At 29.1% G+C, this 26,266-nt stretch overlaps 1 protein-coding gene across 2 annotated transcripts; it reads left to right on the forward strand.

Annotated features, from left to right (window-relative positions):
* Window positions 1-7,814: 7,814 nt before the first annotated feature.
* Window positions 7,815-9,728, forward strand: LOC109787767 (myb-related protein 306). 2 transcript variants are annotated; one of them, XM_083067848.1, is made up of 4 exons: window positions 7,815-8,216; window positions 8,381-8,510; window positions 8,836-9,118; window positions 9,203-9,728. In XM_083067848.1, the coding sequence occupies exons 1-4, from the start codon at window positions 8,084-8,086 to the stop codon at window positions 9,539-9,541; spliced, it is 885 nt and encodes a 294-aa protein (XP_082923974.1). In that variant the 5' UTR covers window positions 7,815-8,083; the 3' UTR covers window positions 9,542-9,728. The 2 variants fall into 2 exon arrangements, with proteins under 2 accessions (XP_082923974.1, XP_020201925.1); XM_020346336.3 differs by having other exon boundaries at window positions 7,823-8,216; window positions 8,836-9,728.
* The last annotated feature ends 16,538 nt before the right edge of the window (window positions 9,729-26,266 follow it).

A 26,266-nucleotide genomic window follows, 5' to 3' on the forward strand; every position in this document is an offset into this window, starting at 1 on the left:
GTGGGGAGGGGGTGTTGAATTGAGTTGAGACTGTACTGTCTTAAGGTTGTAACAGGCCAACGATCTTAAAGATGTAACGAGCTAAATTTTAATATTGTGTTTGTATTAGCTTCATGGTGATAAGTAATTAATTAAAACAAAAAATAGTTGCTTCTACTTTGTCATGGTATTGCCATGATTTTGTGGGGGTAGAATTGATTCTTGGGTGTTATACAAACACACTATAAGTCTACCAACAAGCTAAAGAATGCTAACCAAGGCCCAGGCAATGTTAAGTTCCTGGTAAAACTACAATTAGAGTAATACTAACACTAGAGCTATAGCCATCTTAGACAAGGCATTAATAGTCATGTACCAAATCTATCTAATAAACCCAATCATTTATCAATTATAACAAGCAATAGATAAAATATCAGAATGGGCTCATATATTGTAGCAAACTATGAAAAGCTGAAAGGCTTAAATTAACCATAAAAGTAAGAATATAGTTGATCGTCTAAAGTAAAATGCAACTAACCCAAATTAGAAGAGCCAATCAATACATGGAACACCTGCAATCCATCATATTTACATTTCATTAGAAGCTAATACACTAAAACCCTCAAAAAAATTATATATTTGTAAAATTCAAAGATAGAAGTAGCATATTCTTATGTGCAATGTTATACAAATGCTAACTGCATACCAATATCCCTCTCCAAATGCTAATTACATAGCATTATACATTCATCTTTAAGATTCTCACACACACATATACCAACCCCTTCTTTAAAAAAACAGAGGATGTGAAAATAATAAAGGAACAAAAAAGGGGGAAAGCATAAAGCTCATGGAGAATCAACAATGAAATAAAGTTAAGAGGAGAAAATTATACAGTTTTAGAAAAAATAAAGAACTGAACTAAAACCAAAACCCATCACCCAAACACCCCAATCGAAGAAAAAACGGGGAGAATCGATGAACTCACCGGAATAGTTGAGAACTTTAGACAACAAATTAATGAACCTGCAAATTAGGAAGAAACCCTCGAAAGAGAGAAAAAGGAGAGCGAAGAAGAGACAACAAATTAAGAAGGGATTTCTAGGGATTTTGTATAATGAACCTGCAATGCAACTATGCAAAGAACTCAGAAGAGTGCAGCGCACCGCGTAAAACGGTAGAAGATGTCGCTAGGAGCTGGAGGCTGGAGCACGAGTTTGGAGCACGAGTCTGGAGCAGTTGGTACTTGGTAGAAAAGAAACTGGTTTGGTTAAAATGGTTTTTTAAAGGGTATGATCCGAACCGTTTTAAATAAAGTAGTTTGGTTAATTGGTTTTTTTAAACCGGTTCGGTTCGGATAATTTATATTTGGATCGGTTATTTTCTGGATCGGTTCGGTTTAATTTTAAACAATTCGGTTCGGTTCGGTTTTTTTGCACACCCCTACCATTTTATTATTAGGATGACACCTTATGAAGTCTTTCAAGGTAAAAGGTGTAGGACACCTTGTGTTGGGTAGTCCAACAAACCATAGAAGAAATGAGGATAATTTAGGATAGGATGAGCAAAACCCATAGTAGCTAGGATAGTTTCCTCCTAATGTGAGTGTTGTGATGGCTTGACTTGAAATGTTCTCCTAGGCTGCTCTTATTTGGCCTTCGAGCATCAGTTGGCAGTTGACAATCATTTTTACTAGTGTGCACCATATGCATATAGTTTAAGAATGTTCTTCTTCATTTCATTAGCATAGATAACAATCGTATCTTGGTTGGTTGTAAATTGTGAACGTGTAATATGATAAAATACATATTGGATAATGTGTTAATGTCTATTGATCTTAAAGTGAATGTATATATGTTGATTATATTATTTTTGTTTAATTATCTGACCATAACTTGCACCGGTAAGTGGAGTGAAATATTCTCCTTTCTTTTATTGTTTGTTTGTGTTATGATTATAGATGAAAATGATGTGACATTGGGGTAGTAGTTAGAAAATTATGTTATTTTAGTTTATTGTTTAAAGTTATGACTTATTATAATAGTTGAATTGATATTCAGTTTTACATCTTATTTCATTGTAATTACTTTAAAACATAGTGTTACTTATTGTTTATTTTGATCATAACGTGATACTTCTACCCACGAGACTTTGTTTTATTTAGTAGAATTATTTGAAAAATCTTTTTAATAATTAATGAATTATGTATTATGATGGTGTGCAACATAGAGTGTATTATATTAAGTTATATCAAAGTATGTGAATTCAAATCAAACATGTATATTATATGTTTTGAGTTTGATTTGTTCAAAAATGATGGTGTGCAACATAGAGTGTATTATATTTAGTTATATCAAAGTCTGTGAATTCAAATCAAACATGTATATTATATGTTTTGAGTTTGATTTGTTCAAAAATGTGAAACTTGTGGTATAATATAAGCTCATCAAACTTATATAGCTAAATTATTATTTTTTATGTAATTATCAAGTATAATCTTGAAGTATTTTTATGCGAATTCTCAAAATTATAATACAAAATTTGGTATTGGAAAGGTTACTCAAATAAAAGAAAAAGGAAAAATCTTTTGAGATTGAGAAGTTGAGACTAATGAACAACTTTTGGATAATAATAACATCTCAAATATTATAATGATACTGTGATAAAAGATGGTTAATTTGTGTTCTGCTTTGTTACAATCAATCTTATTACGAAGATGAGTTTGCAAATATGCTAAAGAGAAGATTGCAAATGCCAAACATGTAATCACCTCTCAAAATTTAGATTTTTGTCGTAATTGTTAAAAAAATATTTTTTTTTTCTTAAATGACATAAATTCGGTTGCATTGTTTGAAAATTTTATAATAATTGAGTACAAAGATTTTATTTTTTTATATATTTTTTTAAGTATCTTTTACACTATTTATATATATAAATAAGATTTTTAATATGTTTTTTTAATACTAGTCTTAACTGTTATTGATAAAATTTTAAAGTTTATCATCTTAGTAAATCAACAATGTAATAAACAAGTCAATAATAATAATAATAATAATAATAATAATAATAATAATAATAATAATAATAATAATAATAATAATAGTAATAATAATTAAAAGATTCGCTTAAAACTATCGCCATCATTAATGAAGATAACAATGATGAAAATAATGAAATTGATAATTGTAGAGATAATAATGATAATAGTAATGATAACAATAACAATAATAATGATAATAATAACTAACTGTCAGGATATTAGTAATAACAATGACAATTAGATGAGTAAGGATGACACGTGCGCATGTACGCACATTATTTTAGAATATTTAAACTAGAACTTTCTATTTTAAACCATAAGTATAAAATTACTAGAAACACACTTTTTTAAATATATTATTTTCTAATTTGTTGAAATTTATTAAAAATACAAAAATTAATAACTTTTACATTCTATTTAATAATTTTCTCTTGTTTTTGTGATTTTTAATAAATTATAATCAATAAAAGAGAGTGCATTAGAAGGAGTATGTTGTTAACACTCATTTATATAAGTTAATATTTATTATTTTGTTAGCAAGTATATCTATTTTTTTTAACAAAAATAATATGTTAACAAGTCTTAGGTACCATTATAAAAAAGAGAAAATAGATGATACGTGTAAATTAAGTAATTACAATTCATAATTTTTAGTAATCTGTTAATTTTTGTAATACATTAGTAAAAATTCAATCTGATGATAATATTCGATTAATTGATAATGTATAATTATTCTACATTCTTGTACATTATCATTAAATTCTATAAAAAAGAAATGGATGTAAAAATATATGATTGCAGATACAGTATATATGACAGATAAGGTCAGAGCGAACTTAAACTTGGATAATCGCAATGAATTTTTATGATGATATATATTGTTGAGATTAGACACCTGTATTAAGAGCTTAGACTTATGTCTGCTATCACATGTTCATACAAAGACTTGAAATCCAATTTATCCAATACGATCACAAAGAATTGTTATGGTTAGGCATATGCTTTAATAGGTTGGACTCAAGTTTGTCATAATTGGGGGCACACGCCTAACTTCTTTAATACTCTGAAGACAGTTAAAAGTTTGAAGTAAAAATGGTTAGGAGTAGTCCTTTCAAGTCTACTGCTACTTACCACATGTTATAAATTTATTAACCTAGCTTGATTATTGACTCTTAATATGCAACTTCTTCTATTTCAAAAACACTCTTTGGAAAGATTTAACAGATCAATCAAACAAAATAGCATATATTATAAATAGAGTTAACCCATTTCAATAGTTTTACTTGAAACAGGATCACTTTTATGTTTTTATATTTTTGGACCATTTCAAAAATCCAAACAGGTTTCAATATCATTTAAAAAGATTAATTCCTCACTAAAAATTAAATGGAATTGAGCTAAAGGATTTTAAAAGAATTCTGAGAGATCAGATCTAGATAATAAGTGATTAGGTTTTTCCCATTTTACATATATACAATTAACACACCAATTAAAAAGGTATTTATTTACACACATAAACAGTTATATTTGTATTAAAAAAAAACACAGTTATTTATCGGTATAATAATAATAAAACAAAACAATTATTTCTTATTAGTAATTTTTCAACCCTCAGAGAAAGATTACTATAGAAATAATAAAAATCAAACTTACATTTAGGTATAAAAATTCAACCTACTCTACAATCTAAACTTGATAAAAAAAATGACTAAAAAATAATTGGGACAAGTTGACCCACAATTTCCACAAAATATGTAGCTTATTAGAAATTCGAATCAGATTGACTAATTCACTTTACAAATATTGTTCCGAGGAACTAAGGAAAGTCTGAACTATCTTGTTTATTCTCACTTCCACCACTAGACCCTTCTTATTTAGTAGTTTAAACTATGTGATACACATCATAAAATTTATTTTATACAATAAAAATTTATAATAAACAAATATTTTAAATATATAAATTATATTTTATATTATAATTAAAATTTATAACAAGTAAATATTTTTAAATATATAAATTTTATTTTAAATTTATAATAAATAATTTATTTTGTGATAATGTTAGTTCTAACTATTCACAATTTCTTTAAAATATTATTAAATTTTAATTTAAAAATTAAAGATGAAAAATAGTGATTAAAAACGTTATTTTTGAAATAGAGATTGAAAACATTATTTTTGAAATACGGGAAAAAAAAAAAGTAAATTGAGAATCTCCATGATATCTGCAACTAAGTGCAGCATGCATATGTTGATAAATACAGATTAAAAACGTTATTTTTGAACAAAAAGAAATATCTTTAGAGAAAAAAAACTCTCACTCAATAAAGTTATTCTAATATTTTGTTTGATCATATTTTTTATATTAACCTGCAATAAGTTATGACTTAAAATACTATTTTATATTTATAAAGTTCAATTTGTAGTGAAAGAGTTTTTCTTATTAAAATAAAAAAAATAGGAAAAAATAAATTAGGTGAAATAAATGAAATTTTAATATATTCTATACTAGTATCAATTAATTCTTTGTTGCTGGTCAAATAAATAAAAATTGAATCTCAAATTGAATTAAATTGTTATAACTTAAACTGTGGGCTGGATTCATTTCCTCACAGCTGCTTTAGCCCTAGCAATTTGTGTGGTAATATGTATTCCATGCCAAACAGTGGTTTCCAAGGGTCTTGTCGTTTGACCCTCTATTGAAAGAAAATGCCTCACATGGAAATGCAACCTAAAACTGACTTTTAGCATAAGAAAAACCATATTAAGGTCCCAAGAAAAAGCTGTACCATAGTTAACATGATGTTCTTTAATACATCATGAAAATAACTACATATCATGTCTTGCGTAAGCAGCTTCGTAATCAAGCTAGTGAGTTAAATGCAGTTAGATATATTCATCCCATCATGTGGACCATTGTATATAAATACTACTACTTATTTTCTAAGCACATTATTTTGTCATTGGTTTATTTTTTTTAAAATAATTAAGAGAACCACCCTTAATTAAAACGCGTCTTATTCAAACAATGAATTAATACATGTTATTAATATTGTACTGATTTTATGTAAGTAAAAGATGCTGGTATTATTTAATATACGTAGGAAACAGAAAAAAGACACGTAGTGCTACTGATTTACTACTATGAACAGATGAGTACCACTTATGACACGTTCAAAGGTTGTGGGGCTGGGTATGGTTGCCTACTCTTTCAAATGCCATTCATGGAATTTATTATGAATGCCACAAAGTTTTGAGGTGGATTTGGTTTTCTATCACGAAATTGCTCGAACCAATTGCTTCAAATTGCCATTTATTAATTATGGCCATACATTATATTCATGCTCTGGATCCACGATGCTCAGATCGGTCCCTTCATTGGCCAAGCACCAACTCCATCTTGACTCTTCAGTACCCTCATATATACTGTATTTTTTTTTTATACATTGTATTGAACTTTATACCAAAGAGCTTATTATAACAAATGGTATTGTATTCAACTTTATACCAAAGAGTTTATAACAACTCGTATATTATGGTCTACCATCTAAGCTAACCTTTGGTTGAGTACCTAGTGGCCAATTCAAGAGCTTAGATTATTAGGAGCAGTTTTTTTTTTTTTTTTTATAAATAAAAATAAATAATTATCATCATCACAAATACAAAGAGCAAAATATAAATGTTCAAAACAAGCATCAGTGAGTTCAATATATAAAATTAGAAGTGTAAAATATAATATTTTTAAATATACACTAATAATTTAATTAAAGTGAAGAATATATTTGTCCACTCTCACTATAATATAAGTTTGTCACTGTAAGTATCCTTGTATATATTGATTCATCAAGTTTATTTTATTTATAAATATTGAACTTAGAGTTTATTTGAATAAATGTCTTTCGCAAACACTTCTAAAGAAAAAAAATAGAAAGAAAAATTAAAATAAGTGTTTTCACAAACTAAAACTAGCTTATGTACAAATTAAAAATAAAATTTGAAGAAACTAGTAATAAGAAGAAGAAAAAAACTTTATAAATTAACTTGTACATAAATTAATTTTAACTTATAAAAAAAATTATTTCATTTTTTTTCTTTTATTTTTCTTTACTAGATGTGTTTCTAGAAAAAGTTTAAATCAAATAAGCTCTTAATATTAAGGGATTTAGAATAACTCATACTCTTTTTAACCTACTAAACAAAACTCCTTTCATAATTTACAGAGTTTTAAATTGGCATTTGAAAATTATGCACAAATAAAATTTCTTAAATATAAATTAACTAATCCAAGCTAAACTTACAACACCTTATAAAGAACAAAATGTTTATATTTTATTGTCCAAGCACAATTAATCACCCTTTTAATAACCATCCAAAAAGAAAAAAAAAAAGAGCCTTATATATATATATATATATATATATATATATTCACATTAAGCACCTACACATGCAGAAACATAATCATAGTAAAGATTTCTTGACATCCTTTTCCAAAGAAGCAATATTCCATATGTATGGTTAACGTCAAAACTATCAAATTCAATGTATCATCAACACTATGAACTTATTACTGATGAAGTAATTGAAAGAGAAAGGGATGGTTTATTTAGATAGATGATGGATCACAATTCACAACTGTTGATAAGCATAGAAAGAAGGGCATAATTGAGCACCAGCTTTTGCTGGGGTTAGAGATTTAAAAAAGTAGATAATAGAGGTTACCGAGTGCAGTCACATTGAATGCCCCCACGCGTTTTTGAGAGGCACAAAGGAGAGGTATTGCTCCAAAGCTGAGCTGACTTAGGCCGTCTTACTCCCAAGAGAGTTAATGCTTTTTCGCTGTCAACTTTTGACTATTTGCCTTCCCTCTCTCCACCTTCAGTCAGCGACCCTTCAGACACCTCTTTTGCACTATTTATACACCCCTCACTTTGACTCTTGCCTTAGCATCTTGCAAAGTTGCAAGTAAGAGGAAAACCAAACAAAGAGATCTAAGAGAGATAGCTATAGTGTACACATAAAGTAGGGGAGTGGAGGAAAAAGGGTACTATACTACTATAAGGGGGGATGGGAAGGCCACCATGTTGTGATAAAGAGGGTGTGAAGAAAGGACCATGGACTCCTGAAGAAGACATCATTTTGGTGACTTATATACAGGAACATGGTCCTGGCAATTGGAAGGCTGTTCCCTCCAATACTGGTTAGTGAACTCAATATGTTCCACTTTGAGATCTTAATTTGGTGGTTTTGTGATCATTGGTTGTTTTTACTTTTTCTCTTTTGTCTTGCTTTTAGGGAAAGTTCTGATTCTTTAATTTAGATGTGATCTGAAAAATGGTACTCTCTTTTGGGTTTGATTTTCAGGGTTGTCAAGGTGCAGCAAGAGTTGTAGACTTAGATGGACTAATTACCTTAGGCCAGGAATCAAAAGGGGTAACTTCACAGACCAAGAGGAGAAGATGATAATCCATCTTCAAGCCCTTTTAGGGAACAGGTAAATTCAACTTATAGCTGCTTAAAGTTCTTTTAATTTTTAGCCAGAAGCACCTAGTTATTGAATTTGGCTCCATATAATAACACTTTCGTGAGTCTACCTCGATAAAAACTTAGCTGAGCTTTTAAGAGTTTTTTTACCTCACAAAATCCTTTATATTTAATAGAAAATTTCTCAAAAACTCTTTTGGTATCAGGCTGTATATCTTCATATAAATTATATATATATATTTTTATAATAATACTTGAGTTTTTGTGTGGGAAGTTCCTTAGTCCTTAATTTTTGAACTCACATGATAAACTGAGGCACATTGATTATGATGCAGATGGGCTGCCATAGCTGCTTACCTACCACAAAGAACAGATAATGACATAAAAAACTATTGGAACACCTATTTGAAAAAGAAGCTGAACAAATTGGAAGCAGGTTCTGAAGGAAGCTTGGGACACACAGGGGTTTCAGTTTCTCAGCCAATGTCAAGAGGCCAGTGGGAAAGAAGGCTTCAAACAGACATCCACACTGCCAAGAAAGCCCTCAGTGAAGCTCTCTCACCAAACAAGACCTTGTTAGCTGAATCAAATTCAGCAAACCTCTTTAATGATAATAAGGTTTCCTTCTATAATTCCACTAAACCAACAACACAATCTATAAGCTATGCTTCAAGTGCTGACAACATAGCTCGTTTGCTTAAGGGGTGGATGAAGAATGCTCCAAAAGCCTCAAGAGCTGTGACTCAAAATTCCTTCAACAACTTGGCTGACACTGCCTGCAGTGAAGGAACAACAAGTGGGGGACCAAAGGGAAGCACAAGCAGTGTTGAAATGTCTGAGACTAATTTTGAGTCCTTGTTTGGTTATGAGTCTTTGGATTTGGAATCTTCAAATTCTGAGTTCTCACAATCTCTTTCTCCCGAGGCTACTCTTTTCCAAGATGAGAGCAAGCCAGATACTGCTGGAATAGACATGCCTTTCTCTTTGCTTGAGAAATGGCTTCTAGATGATGGATCTTGTCAAGAGAAACTTATCTTCTAGATTATTGGTTTTTACTTCGAAGTTCAAACTTTGCTTTTTCTTAGTTATAGGAGACTTGAATCTGAATATTGAATCTCACAATTTGGCCTTCAACCCCTTTGGTTCTAGAAGTGTATATTCCAATGATCAAATGTTAACATTATTATATTATCATATCATATAATTAAATGCATCACTGGAAATTAAAGTTTGTTTGTTTCTCTTTTGGACACGTTCAATGGTGTTAGATTTTGCTTTGAGTTGGTTGTTTCGTTCTTTTAATCGTGAATTAAAGTATCAGTTGACTAATTCTTCCTATTTTAGCGTGAGACAGTAGATTCCAGTTTAATTAATTGATTGATCATGAGATGAAAAGAATGAAGTGGTCCTTGAAGCTTTATGCGAAGAAATAAGTCAACCTAATAATACAAACTTAAAAGTAAAATTCATTGACCATGCATTATTTTATTAGTTTTTGGATGAGTGAAGTCAAGAGAAATTTTGGCATTTTTTTTACCATATGCAGTTAGCATTAAAGATAAACTAATGGTAGTTAATTCGGGTTTTGTTTTGTTTTCGTTTTTATAAGAATTTGCATCGTCTACCATATAAGATATTGGAAGGATTAAATTGTTTCACGTTAACTTTTGTGAGATTTTTTTTATTAAGATGCAAGTTCAAGGAGTATTCTAATCTTTAATTACGAACAAATCAAATTAAAGGGATGAATAAAAAAAATCGCTGTATTAATAATAATAATAATAAATATAAACATCAAGTACTATTTATCTTTAAATATAACTTTTTTCAAGTCCAAAATATCATTAATATAAGAAAAAAAACTTTTTGCATAATTTCAAGTAGACCATATACCACAATATACCAAAATAGAAAGACGAACAAGACACAATGTTTTTTTTTTCTTTTTTTTTTTTTAAAAAAAAAAGAGAGCTAATGTAGATAATGAACAAAAATATCATCAGAAAATACCTCATAATATTGCAAGCTGTAAACAAATCCAAATTGTCATCAAACAAGATAGAAAATAGTGATTATTGCACTCCTCAAAGGAAAAACACAATATATGTTTGTCCCAGAGTCAAAACTTCTAATTTACACAAGTTAAAAAGAAATCAAGATCACTTTGAAAGGTACAAAACTCTTTCAAAAGTTTTTAAACATAACCATGCAAAATATTCCCTTTTTGATTGAGTTTGTAAAAGAAAAAAAAATAGTTGTTCAAACAATAATTTTTTTTTTTTTTGAAAGAATCCTTCTTCCACACCTATTGATCTAGCGAGTTGCTGTATAATAAAAAAGAACCCATGACATTTACCAGATCTACCAACAACTCCTTTTCCCTTCCAAAAAATCCCACCACCTCCAAATCTAACACTAGTTATTATCATACCACACACTTACCCATTTTAGCAACACATACATCTTGCTAAGTGATATTTGACACAAGCAAGAAAAGGAATGTTTTAGGCTAGCATATCAATCCAAGCATCATGTCAAAATAGAGTCTCTTCCCAATTTCTGACCCTTTTTGTTACACCTTAACTAAACAATGCAGGTTCACTAGTAGAAAAAGGGTAATTTACGTCACTATATTCTCGTCGGACAAAGAAAAATTTGACGTTAAAAAAACACGGTGGCATTTTTGTAATTAAGTCTAACTTTTTTACGTCAGCCCCTACGAGGTCCGATGTAAAATATTTACAAATTTCAAATTTTATTCGCGCGCGTGTCAATATTTAAACAAGAGAACTTTGAGTGTATGTGCAATTCGAGTCTTCTGAGTTAATATTTCTTTTGAGTGTATTGCATCTGAATGTACGTTTGCGCGTTTGGGTGGTTCTTGAGTTTTTGACCGATTGCATTGGGCTCGTGTTTGAGGTTAGTTTGGAAAATCCTTTCTTAATATATTAGCTAATATGTTGAAAATAAATGTATGTATTGATCTATTAATATATTAGTTAATATTATCCTCTTCTTCGCGTTTGGGTGGATCATCATTTGTTAATATATATTAGTTAATACAAACTAGAAAATGTTGCGCGTTTGGGTGGATCTGCAAGCAGAACGACCCATTTTACTTGCACGCGTTATGTTTTTTTTTGTTTACAACTTTTTTACGTCGACTCTTGTGAATGTCCAATGTAAATTTACGTCGACTATCACAACCGACGTAAATTTACGTCTTTAACATTTACATCGGACCTTTTTCTGACTTAAAAAGCTTAAAATAACTTACGTAAATTACCCTTTTTGTACTAGTGGTTGATCATGATTAGCATTTTTTATTGAGCACAAATTCTTCCACCAAATCATACAAAAAGAAGTTCACCTAGAAGTCTCCACATGTAAACTTCATATGTTACCATATTTATGAGTTAAGAGTGGTTATCAAACAACACCAGAATATATTAAAAGTTGTCACCTCCATTTAGCTAATAAATACAAGTTGCAAAGTTATAAATCTTTTATCACAAGACTACCACAAGATTTTGATTGACAAGTTTTGTTCCATATTAACTCACAATTTTAGGATGATCATCTCCACATAAATTTTAGGTAATATCTTTGTGAAACTTTTAAAATATTCAAGATCTTTGACATTTTGGGGGAGTAGAAGGCAAATTCATTAGTCGGCTACATCTATAAAATTCTTGCAAAAATTCTATCAAAGAGACTCTAGAAGGTGTTGACTAGAATTATTGATCAGTCACAATGAGCCTTCCTAGGAGATAGGAATAGGAGATAGGAACATATTACATGGTGTCTTAATAGCAAATGAAATTATTGATGAGGTAAAACTAAAGAAGAAGCAATGCATTTTCTACAAAGTGGATTATGAAAAGACTTACGACTTAATCAATTAGGGGTTCCTAATGTATATGCTACAACATATGGGTTTTAGTGATAGGTACACTAGTGCAAAATAAGGTTACTATGTCACCCCTTTTACGTCGAAAATACTAAAATTCGACGTAAAAAAAACGCGGTGGCATTTTTGTAATTTTCGTAAACTTTTTTACGTCGGACCTAATAAGGTCCGACGTAAAAAGTCAAATATACGTTGGAAGTATGTTCTGTCTGACGTAGATTTGACATTTTACGTCGAACCCTATCAGGTTCGACGTAAAAAAGTTCGCGAAATTGAATAAGAGAGTGTGGGGCACACTGCGAGCATTCACTCTTCATCACTTTTCATTTTTTTCTCTGTAAACCCTCTCCCTCTCCTTTGTTACTGAATCGTTTTTTTGTCTTTTGCAGAGGGGTGAACTCTTTGTTACTCATTTGCACACTGTTGCAGCTCATCAGATATGAACCAAGGTTTCATTAACACTTTTCTACTTCGCATTGCTACTGTGACTATCTGTTTTATTCGATTTTTTGGTTGTTCTATTTGTATAGGTCGTTGGCGTTTTCTTTTGGGTTGTTCTACGAAGCAGAACGGCCCGTTCTCCAAGCAGAACGGGCCGTTTTGAATGGAGAACGGGTCGTTCTGCTTGCATTCATATGTTTTTTTTTACTACGTTTTATGTCAGATTTGGTAATGTCCGACGTAAATTTACGTCGGTTTGACAGGTCCGACGTAAATTTACGTCTCCCGCTCTTACGTTGGTATTTTTTTTGACGTAAAAAGCTCAAAATATCCAACATGGAATACCTCTTTTGTACTAGTGGTAGGTGAATTGGATTTCTAAGTGCCTTAAAATGAGTCAAGTGTCTGTATTGATAAACAGAAGTCCAATATAGGAGAATTCTATATATAAACCGTGCGCTAAGACAAACAAATCCTAGCGCCCTTTTTTTTAATCACCACAGAGGCAGAGGGACTTAATTAGTGGTCTCATGAGGATTGCAACTTTAAAGGGAAGATTTTTCAAGGTATTAGGTTGGAGAAAATAACAGAGGACAATTTTCTACAATACATTGATGACACATTATTTTTGGGAGAGCCAACATTAATAAGAAATGTGATAAACATCAAGTGTATTCTATGGTGTTTCGAAGTAGTTTCAAGTCTCAAGGCTAATTTTTTCAAAAGTAGTTTCAATTATATTGGAGTGGAAAGGAACATGTTAGAGAGTAATTGATTTGTTGAATTCACTAGTACACAATACACATTTTACGTCGGTCATTTTAGGGGTTTTTACGTCAGAAAAACGTCCGACGTAGAAGCGGGAGACGTAAATTTACGTCGGGGCGCGAAAACCGACGTAAATTTACGTCGGATATGAGAACGTCCGACGTAAAAAAGTCATAAAAATTTAAAAAAGAAAATAAAAACAAATGCAAGCAGAACGGCCCGTTCTGCTTGGAGAACGGCCAGTTCTGCTTGGAGAACGGGCCGTTCTGCTTGGAGAACGGGCCGTTCTCCAAGTAGAACGGATCGTTCTGCTTGATAGACCCAACTCCAAATCCGGACGTGGTCACTTCCTTCTCCAACTTCAAAAACTGGAAATGCAGGACAAAGTTGAACGAGAAAAACTGGAAATGCTACCTCATAGAAAAACAAGATAGTGAGATCCCCTAACCTCGAATATGTAAACTTCATGGTTCCAAGCTGAACAAGAAGCACGGGGGAAGAAATCTAAGTTGTTGAAGAGGAAGAAGGAGAAGCTTGAAATGAATCCCTGAAAAGAACTCTAAAGGAGAAGAGGAAGGCCCTACCACTTCAGCCTTTGCGCGCGGGAGGTGAATTTTTGAAATCTATAGCTACTGCGCGCACATGCACCTTCTTTTAATGAGCAGCAGTGGGTTATTTACGTCGGCCCTTATTGGGTCCGACGTAAATGTTAATATCTACGTCGGACACAATGTGTAGCCGACGTAGATGTTAAAATTTACGTCGGACCCAGTTAGGACCGACGTAAATAATCTACCAAAATTACGGTATATGTCACTGCATTTTTATAACGTCGGTAGTGCCGTTTTCCAACGTTATTTAGGTGACGTAAAAGCCTCTTTTTGCACTAGTTATAAATTAATGGTAGTTGTACCATTCACTTATTTGGGAATTCTTGTAGGGGGTAATTCGAGGAAGGAGGAAACCTGAAAACCAATAATAAATAAGTTTAAGAGGAAACTAACTAGATGGAACAAAAGATAATTTCCATGGCTGGAAAAGTCCACCTTATACATTTTGTGCTAAAAGTGATACCATTATTTTTCCTATCCTTCTTTAAGATGCCTAAGGTGGTTTAGAAGCAAGTAGTCAACATCCAAAGAAGATTTTTATGGTATAGAGGGTAAAAATACCATGGGTGAAATGGGAGAAGATTATTTGCCCAAAAAGTCTCAGAGGGCTAGGTAAAAAGACATTGAATGTTTCGATGATTGACTTTCAGCCAAATGGAGATGGAATTTCTTCCGCCAAAGGGACAACTTGTGGAGAAAAGTTCTAACATCAAGATATGGAGGATTGAAAAGACTATATGATGGAGAAACCAACAATTCAAGTTCATTATGGTGGAAGAATTTGATAATAATATGAGGGACAAGTTCAATCTAAATGATTTGACAAAGGCATAAAATGGTAGTTAGGAGATGGACGACATTGTCAGGTTTTCGTTAGATAATTGGTTAGGCGATGAATGTGTGAAAATCTCTTTCCCTAGACTTTTCTTGATTTCAAAGCATCAAAATGAAAAGATAGTGAACATGTGGGTGAAGGATGAATGGACATGGGGATTTCAGTGGAGAAGGTCATGGTTTCAAAGGGAAATATGTTAGTGGGAAATATTGCAACAACTAAGACAATATTAAAATGCAAAAAAATGAACAAGATAGACGAGCTATGAACTGACGGACCATCAAATACCTTCTCAATTATGTCCACCTACATAGTTTAGCACCACTTAAAATTTGGTGACCAATTGGATAGAATTACAACATGCCTATGAAAGATCAATGTGTCGTAAAGTTGCTATATTGATATGGATATTATATCACAATGGTTGCCAACAATGGATAATTTACTTAGGAGAAATGTTCCTTTCGATATTGAAGATAGCTTATGCCCCTTTTTCCATCTGACAAAAGAAACAATGTCACACATATTTTTCTCTTGCAAGGAGATTGATTTGCTATGGATGGAGTGTTACTTTTGGATGTCAATCCTAATTGTTCTAACAACTAATGTTGGGTAACATTTAAAGCAACTACCATATGTGTTTAAATAAAAAGGAAAAACAAAGATGGACAGTGGTATGGTGCACGATCATATGGTGTACTTGGAGGCAAAGAAATGAATATATCTTTAGGGAGAAATCCTTGATAGGGAAACTATGAAAAACCATATTGCCTACATAGCATGGTCGTGGCTCAGAATCAACAAGAATAACTTTCATTTTAGCTTCAATCAATGGTTTGCTAATCCAAGGGTGTGTATCTCACTGTTGTCTGCTTGGTGTAATATTCTAAATTTGTGATACAACATTCTCAATTTTATCTTATATATATTCTTAAAATAATATTTTTTTTTTTAATTTTAGTTCCCTTATTTAAAATAAATAAAATTGGTTGTTTTATTATTTTTTTAGAAATAGTTATGATTCAAATTTTTAGAATAATATTTTAATCATTATATATATATAAATAAATATATATAAATTTTAATGTAAGTAATCATATTTAAATATATATATATATATATATATATATATATGTATGTATGATATCCAATAATATTATAAATATTTATAATATTATAATTACATATGAAACAATCTACTATAATATATATAATAACATATACATATAAAATAGAATAGTTCAATGACTTGTTTTATAATGTATAGAGATCATAAGATACAAGTCATAGGTTCAAGTCATGTCGTGTCCCTATATATTTTTAATAGTAATTAAATAAATTTTTATGCAAAACCTATAAATATTCTCATGCTGCAACTTACTACACGTACAAGGTAAGGGGAGGAGAACTTTATTTCTTTAAAGTTTTATCTACTATTATGTTCCTTTATTTATGTTATTTTTTTATCTACATAGTGAGGTGTCCCTAACCTCATTTATTTGTTTAACTTATGAGCATTTTTACCTATAACAATTAATAAGGTATTCATAGTTTATGTTGTTTAATTATTTTATAATGATTATCATTTTCCATTTACATGATTATTACTCTTAATATAGTTTTGCTAAAATCTCTTTGACTCGTCTTGTTGTTATTTCTTGTTATATTTATAAAGATAAATATTATTCTATGGCCATAAGAAATAAAGTTTGAATTAATTTGTAGTTGGAGGTTTAATTTTGGGGATTTAAATGAGTAAGGAGTTAAGGTGAAAAATCCTTTCGTTGGTTGATATTATGATAATGCTCATTTATCCTGACTAGTCATTACAAGTATAATTCAAATTTTTATGTATATTATTTATGATTAACTATTACTACGTATGTTGTAATATCCTAATTTTTTTAGATAACAATATTCTCAATATTATTATTAAGTGTGTTCTTCTTAAAATAGTAATTGAAATTTTTAGTTATGATAATATATATATATATATATATAATAGAGAATAAGTATAATATTTTCACTATATATATATATATATATATATATATATATATATCAAAATTTTATTACAACATTTTTAGTGAAATAAAATTATAAAATATTTATTCCTAATTATATAATTATTATTATTTAATTAATAAAATAGAATCACCTAATATTTATAATTTTATTATTATTTTAAATCAAATTCTTAAATTTTAGTTAGTATAATTAAAATTAAAAATACTAGTGTTTTATTTTATAAAATCTTATGTTCAGTAAACTAAATATATATATATATATATATATATATATATATATATATATGTGTGTGTGTGTGTGCGCGCGCGCTATCTAATTATATTATAAATATTACCTACGAATAACAACTTATTATAAATTTGCATGATGCTATACACATATAAAATAAAATGGTTCAGTGGTTTGACTAGTTGTGCTTAAGAACTACATGTATTGGGTCATGGGTTCAAATCCTACCATGGTCTTATATATTTTTATATAAATAATTAAAATTATGAAAGGATAAATATAACTCACCTGTACACGTAACAGAACCCTAGGTAAATGATCTTTAAAATTGAAATGGAAACCACGCCTACGCCTATAAATAAGAACCTCAACGGAAATTTGAGAAAGGGGGAAGAGAACTTTATCTATTTAAAACTTTATCTACTACTATGTTATTTTCTATGTGTATTTATCTAGTGAGGTGTCTCTAACTTCATTTATTTATTTAATCTATGATTATTTTTATCCACAATAATTATTAAGATGTTCATATTTTATATTGTTTAATTATTTCATAATGATTATCATTGTCATTTAATTAATTGGTGCTCTTAATATATTTTATTTACGTATATGTTATTTAATTAAAGCTTAAATAATAATAAATTCTCAAATTTATTTAGCGTCATTATTTTTATGATTGATTATAATATAATTTTATTAAATTGTCTTTGACTCGTTTTAAAGATAAATATTGTTCTATGGGCATAGAAGATAAAATTTGAATTATTTGTAGCTGGAGGTTTGACCTTGGGGATTTAAATGAGTAAGAAATGAAGGTGAAATATTCTATTGTTGGTTAAGGTGAAATATCCTTTTATTAGTGGATATTATGATAATGCTCATTTATCCTGACTAGTCACTACAAGTATAATTCAAATTTTAATGTTAATCATCATTAATATATTTTTTTAGTATTAATTATTGTCACGCATGTTATGTGATTATAAATATTTATTTGAAAACTGTTCTCACTCTTTATGTTTCTTGTGTAATATAATCATAAAAATAATTAAATAAATAGAGATGGATGTTCCAGCAATTCCAGCTCTTTTTCCTTCAGTAATTTCTGCAGTATTTTCTGGGACTACATGGAGTGTTGATGCGGTAGCAAACGCAGTCACATTTAATGGAGTGGCGGTGTTGAGTTTTACCTTCTCTCCAAACCAAGAAGTCCCTACAGTGATCGACGGCCCCATAATAGTCACTTTCTTTTTACCGCCCGCTAACCATGTGAACCCAATTGTAAATTTGTTTCAACCACCCATGTAAATATTATAATAGAAGTAGAAAAAGAAACTAGGTTATGTAAATAGGCACGTATTGTAAATGTTTCCAATAATATGTAATATATATGTAAAAGTAAGCAACTACGCACGTAATGGTAAATATTTATGGTACGGTATGATATATAATATTATTACTATACACGTGTTTTCTAGCTAGAAATATTATATATATATATATATATATATATGTATATTACTTTGATTAATATTAATACGACTAGACGTTACATATGTTACGTAATTATTAACATTTGTTTAAAAAATTGTTCTCACTCCTTATGCTTCTTGTGTAATTAATTTATAAAAATAAATAAAAATAAATGGACCTACCAACACTTCCAGGACCTTTCACTTCCATCATCTCCGCGGTATTTCCAGGAACCACTTGGTCTGTAGATGTCGTTGCCAACTCGGTCACTTTTCAAGGATTAGCACTGTCAACTTTTATGTTTTCTTCTACTCAAGAAATTCCTACCGTTATTGATGGACCGATAGTGGTCACCTTTTTCCAACCTCCAACAAACCATGTCAATCCTATTGTAAACTTGTATCAACCAGATATGTAAAGATTATAAAAGTAGTGTAAGAAATAAGTAGTTTATAAGTATATACATTATTGTAAATATTTTTGTCTAATATGTGATGCAAATATAAAGTGCTTTATGTAAGCAAGTGTATAAAATTTTTCTTTTGTTTTATGTATAATAATATTAATGATATAATGTACATAATTATTATATACGAATTAATATCCACACGACTAGGCATTACTCTTGGTGACTCAGGATAGTAAGGAAAAGTAAATATAGGATGTATCCAAATAAGTTCTATATAAATCAAAGCAATCTGTGCTAGTCAGTGAGAGCTTAGACATCATAGGGTACATGATATATAGGAATACTACTCTTAAGACAACATGGCTAATGGATTGGGATCCCAAAGAGGTAGTCCTCATAATGAGGCAAGAAGAGCAGGAGAGTATACCATTACAATAGGTGGTGGACAAATCTCTTTTCATGTAGAACAAACTATGGATGAGGGATCTAGGTTTCAAGCGATGACCAATCTATGTGTGCTCAGTTTGGTATCTAGGTGGTCTTTTAAAACCTTGATGGTATATTTGTTGTAACATGTCACATAAAACATATCATGTATGCTTTATAATACATGATGTTGATATATATGGTAATGTAATTTTAGTATGAGGTTGATATTTCTCATGTCCCTCGCATGTTAAGGTATAACTAGGTTAGCTTTTCATTTGTACTCCTTTGGAAAATTTAATCTAATTAGGGATGAGTTTGTTTGCCATTTCTTTTCAATGACTTGTATATAAGTTTAGGTACCCCTTGCACTTTTTTTAATACACCATCTTTTATTGATAAAAATATCTTTGACATTTTGAAAAATTAATGAAACTAAAAATGTCTTTAGATAACACATAATTTAGTAGTACAATATGATTTACCTCTTGGGACATTTTTTTTATGTTACACACACACAATTGATGTCCAACCTTTATTAGATTAACACTTACTATTAATTCAAGGAACATGAAAAAAAGTCAACTATAGTATAACACAATGGAAGAAGTTAGTAAGATTTTTTATATGAAAAATTTTATTGAGAAGAGGTTAAAAAATATTTACTTCAACTTGTTATGAAGGTACAAAAAGTTTGTGAACACATAAAAATATAGTAAATAGGGTCTATAGACCAATAAGAAAAGGACAAATAAAAACTCTTCGATTTTTCTAAAAATCAAAACCATGACTAAACCTTAATAAAATCTAATCCCAAGCGTGTGGTTCAACGGTAGGGGTTGATCCATGCTTAAGCAAGGTCAGGGGTTCGAATCCTGCCTTGTGTATGCAGTCGTGTTAAATCTTGAGGTCAACTATCCCACCCTTTGAGGTGCCTCCAACGTAGCAAGGAAATTAGCCACCGCTACTGGCGGTGGATACTCTAGGAACGAACAAAAAAAAAACTTAATAAAATCTAAGACAAAAATCATATCAATTAAACATCCCTTAAATACAATATCATTACTCGAAAGATAAGACAAAAATGTTGTTGCATGCCCAAATAATATAAGAGTACTTTCTTAGCATTTTCTCACCAACAATTTAACGATATTTGTAAGGTCAAAAGACAATCTTAGACCCTTCAATCTTTAAGTTTTATTGATAACAAACAAACATTTTTCTAAGAGAAGTTTTCCAGATCAAGCCTTAAGATAAACAAAGATAAGACAATCTATTAAGATGATCAATTATTAGGACATTAAGTCGAACAGACGAAGTACTTCATCTGTAAGACTAATACGTTGTATGTATATCATTTATGATGTCTAATAATAAAATCATATTTGTCTACATGATTCCTTAACATATTGAAAGGAAATACTTTTTCAATTAATACTCACAATTTACTAAAGGAACTAAAGACATGTCTTACATTAGAAAAAGGACTAGCATATCTTGTAAAGCACAAAAAGTTGCAAGAAAAATTGCTTCAAACTAACACATGCATGGTTCCTCTGTTTTGGCACGTAAAAGATGATGCATAACTAGTACTTCTTTGATCAAATAAGAAGTGACAATTTGGTGAAATACATTTAATGCAAGCATTTAATGTACCAACAAACACTTCTCTCTAAATTGAATGAAGATAAAGACATATGAAGTAAGCGTATGAGAAATACTCAAGGATTTACAACAATCATCTTTATGAAGCACCTATATAAATAATCTTGAGGATTTAAAAGGGAATGATGAAAAGATAAATTCACACAATCATTGTACATTTCATTCTTTTTGTAAAAATCCTTATACTTAATTGTTTGTATCACGTCTTAATAGTAATATGAAATAACATTGTTAGCTTACCCAACTTTAACTTTGTGTTATAACTTTGAGTCTAAAGAGACTTGATTATAAAAGAATACTTGTATTGATCAAGATCAGTATAAAAATATTGTGTGTTTTTCTTACTTTACTCTTCATTTTCTCTTTTATGGTCTTGCTATTACTTTACTATTTCAAAAAAGTCTTGAGCTTTTTTATTGACATTATTCAACTTCTTTTCTATTGTTTATCTTTTTTCCACAATATTGAATAAACAAATCTTAGTAAAGGGGAAAAACAAGAGAGAATCCTAGTCAACCATATATAAGAATCCATATTTGATTTTATAGGATGGAAAAAGGTGTCCAAGCCTATAATTAAGTATTTTTATGAAAAAATATTTTTAGTTTAAATCCCCAAGCTCATAATTTTTCATTAATGTCTCTTCAACCAACAATATGTATCATTTTCATCTACATACCTTTTGTGGATAACAAATTTTATTTGAATATTTAAATTTGAAAATTGAAAAGAAAAATAAAAGAGAATCGGAGAAGATTTGATGGTTACAAAACGATAAATAAGTTACACCGAAAGGAGAGCCAATAGTCACTAGCTAAAAATAAGGAAGTCATAAAAATCAATATTAATAAAGATAAAATAATAACAATTACTTTTAGTGATCAGTGACTAGTACAAAAAAAAAAAAATTGGAAGGAAGAACATACTCTCTTGGAAGAGGAGAAACCACAGAAAAAAAAAAACAGAAGAAGAATGCTCTGAAAAATATTTTAAGCTTGTAATATATATGTGAGGTTCATGTATTTCACCATTTCAATTTATATATATATATATATATATATATATATATACACGAGGTTCATGTATTTCACCATTTCAAATTAATTTGTATAAGTCCCATAAATATTTGCCCTTTCTTTTGTGCATATTACTTTTTCATCAACATAATAATAATAATAGTTTAATTCATAGTGCTCTGCCATTACTTTTGCGTTTTTTTTTCCTGTTCATATGTTGGATTTGTAAAATCCCCATGTTCATATCACGTGGAGGTTTGAATTTTTTTTTTAAGTTTCATTTTTTATTAGGTTTTTTTTTTCTACAATAAGCGTCAATATTGCCATTCTTTTTACTTTCACGTTCCAATTAATCGTAGTTTTTTTATCTCTTTACATAAAAATAATTACTTTTATTTTTTAAATTCGTCATATCATTGAATAAAAAATATTTTCTTGATGTCATTTGAATAAATATCATAAGTATATGAACAGGCATTTGCTATCATATATTTTGATGCTATATCAAATCAAAATGAAGAAAACCTTATCGTTTAAGTGTTGGTTTTATAAAAATTAAAATTATCTAAATATGTAATAATTAAATATCAATTAAATAATAATTTTATCTTTAATATTATTTAATTGTGAAAATTTAATTATTAAGTATTTGTTAACTTAAATTGTTATATAATGATATATTTTTTTTAATAAAATGCACAAAAAATAAAAGTAGTCCTCTTTTGATAAAATATTAAAAACTAAACATATAAAAATTAATAATGTTAATTGAATAGTAATTATATTTTTAATATTAGTGTGACAGTTTAATGACTAGTTATTTGCTAGTTTAAAAAAAAAAGGTATTTTTATTTATAAAAAAGGGTAAAATATATTTCTTTCATAAGAGTAAAATAAATATTTTTGTAAAGTTGTATAGTTTTAAGCAATTAATTAAATCTACTATTATTAATAGGCATTATAAGGTATTAATACATTTTTTACATATAATTGACTTTTGAACTCAATTTAATTTGATTTCAAAAATCATTTTTTTTATTTAAAGGATTTTCTAATATTTTCTCTAAAAATAAAATATTGGTGGCAATTCTATTAAAAATATTTTTGTATCATTTTCATCGTGATTCCAATTGTCATACTCAGGACTAGAGGTGTTAAAGTAAGTTTAATTTAATAAGTCAACTCGACTCACTATAATTCTGGATGGGTTAAGAAAAAAAAATCCATTATAACTAAATTCTAACATGACTCACTTAAATTGTGAGTCAAATGAATTTGAACTTAGGTAATATGGGTTTGACCATTAATTCACTATCATTTAAAATTTTGATAGATATTTTTTTATATTTACATTTTAATCAATAATAAATTTAATTTATGAATAAAAAATTATAACTCTTTATTATTTCTTAAAAAATATGAATATATAATTAATTTTTTGTTTTATTTTAAAAGAAACTGGTGAGTAATCAACCTACTACCAATTCATTCATGATAAGTTGAGTCAAATTAAAACTTTTATATGACTCGTTTGAAAGTAAGTCTAATTAAATTAGTCTATTTAAAACACCAAGCTGCATATATAAAGCAAGTTAGCTTCCTTTGACACATAGCAGCAATAAAGTCAAAAAGATATTCATAGTCTCATTAATTGAGAATTTTAAAAAATTTATCGATTGAAAGGACAATTTCCCATCACTAGCTAAGACCCTCATCAGCAGTAATCAGAAAAAGCAAGGGGGCAAAGGATCTATTGCCTTGAGATCCCAAAACATTATTTATTTATTTATTTTTACAAGTTTTAATCAAAACTAAATCCTTCATTAAATATATTCAAGGTCTTCCCATAATTTATTTTACGCTGGTTCAACTAATTTTTACTTGTTTGATATTTTTCAAAAGATAATTTCAAGGTGATAACTATTGCTTGCAGGCATTTTATTTAATATTAAATATGCATAAAAATATTTTTGTCAAATTTTTTTATAATAAAATATTTGTAAGACTAAATTACACTTTTGATTATTTGTATGTTAGTTTTAGTCTTATAAGATAGAGAAAAACAATAAAACAAGTAAATAATGTAACTTTATTTTTCAATACAAAGCATACCTTATTTTATTGAATATGACTTATTTTAAATACATTAAAATATCTGAATAACAAATCATACTTCATGATTTTAAGAGTTTTTGATACTAATCAAATAATAAAATATGAAACTAATTGATTCACTATAACAACATAATAACATATATTATCAAATAACTAATTGACTTATTCAAACTGAAAATCAAAATTACTTTGACAGTATCTAAAGACACATTTCTAACATTTTTCCTTGTGTTGGAAGTTGCAAACTTTATCTTCATCCTTCAAAATTTAACCTTCTGATTTAGAATCACTTAGTGAAGTCAGTAGTACTCTAATCTTCTATTGTAGAAGACTATTCTCTTGCTAAAATAATATATTGTTTCCTTCTTATATAATTGGGTCTTAGAACTTTTAGCTTTCAATTTTTTAGTCAACTCTTTGATTCAACAACCTTCAACTCTAAGTTAAGAATTTTTAAACACCTCTCACCATGCTCAATTTTTGCAATTTTCTCTTCTATTTCATCTCCTTTATTAAAACATTTTCCCTTAACTACAACTACTTATTTGTGTACTCCTGCATAATAGTTGTTTTCTCTAAAGTAAAGTTTCCTTCTTTCACAGCGATATCATACTTTTGCTTTGAGTTATCTACTTCCTTTTTAGCCAATTGAGCTTGCTCCTTTGTTGTTGCTAACTTTGCTTCAACATCACCACTCCAAGGCTTGGGGTGGTATTTCAAAATTAGCTTATTCTTCTTTAACATCTTGCCTCTTGTTCCATAATTAATTGATACTCTTTTTTACTAGAAAAGTAATTTTCTCCTCCTCCTCTTAAAACAAAACTTTTTCCTTTCATTTTTACTTTGAAATTATCTTTTTCAGTTTCATCTTTAATCAAGCAACTTTTATTTTTGAAAAACAATTTATAACCTTTCTCAACTAGCTATCCAACACTCAACAAATTATAATTAATTTTAGGGACATAAAACACATCAGAAATTAACTTTTTACTTGAGTAAGTTGAGATTGCTACTGTTCTTTTTCCATTCACAACAATGTAATTGTCATTTCCAACCCAAACCTTTGATGTGCTTGCATTGCTTAGTTCCCTGAATAAGTTCTTATTGTTTGTCATGTGGTTAGTGCAACCATTGTCAATAAGCCAACTTACATTTGATTCCATGCTAGAGAAACGTGGCAACAAACAAGTAATCTTTCTCCTCTTAATTAGTAGCTTTTGCCTCTTCACCATGTGGTTGATTCTTGTTTCTGCATATAACAACTCCATCCCCAATCACTACAAGAAAAATGCTAATTTCTGACAAAATTTTTCGACGGATTTAAATCCGTCAGAAAAAGTGGCATCAAAAAAAGAAATCTGTCGAAAATACCATATTTCGTCAGAAATTTTCATCGGAAAATTTCGTCAGAAATTATAATTTTTTTTTAATTTTAATAAATTTATTAATATGACAGTCCTCATATTTGGCCTCTCAAGGGTTCTATTTCACGATATTTTACTTTTTACCGTGTTTTATCCTTACTTGTGCAATTTTTGGGAAACTTTCCACAAGGTCAATCATCCCTATATTACTCTAGGTCAAGTACGCTTAACTATGAAATTCTTATGAGATAAGTTACCGAAATTTATATGCATGTTATCAGTATAACTTGTACAAATTAATTCATTTAAGTCATCTTTAACTATATAATCTCATATTTGTACTATAATAGTAATATATAATAATTTTATATTACGAATAATAATAATAATATATTTTATTATTCTTTATTTATATGTACTTACTTTTATAATTAACAATCTACTTATTTCTATTTAAAATTATAATTTAAATTA

The sequence above is a fragment of the Cajanus cajan genome, chromosome 2 (assembly GCF_000230855.2).
Source record: "Cajanus cajan strain Asha chromosome 2, NIPB_CcT2T_4, whole genome shotgun sequence".
Classification (NCBI taxonomy): Eukaryota; Viridiplantae; Streptophyta; class Magnoliopsida; order Fabales; family Fabaceae; genus Cajanus; species Cajanus cajan.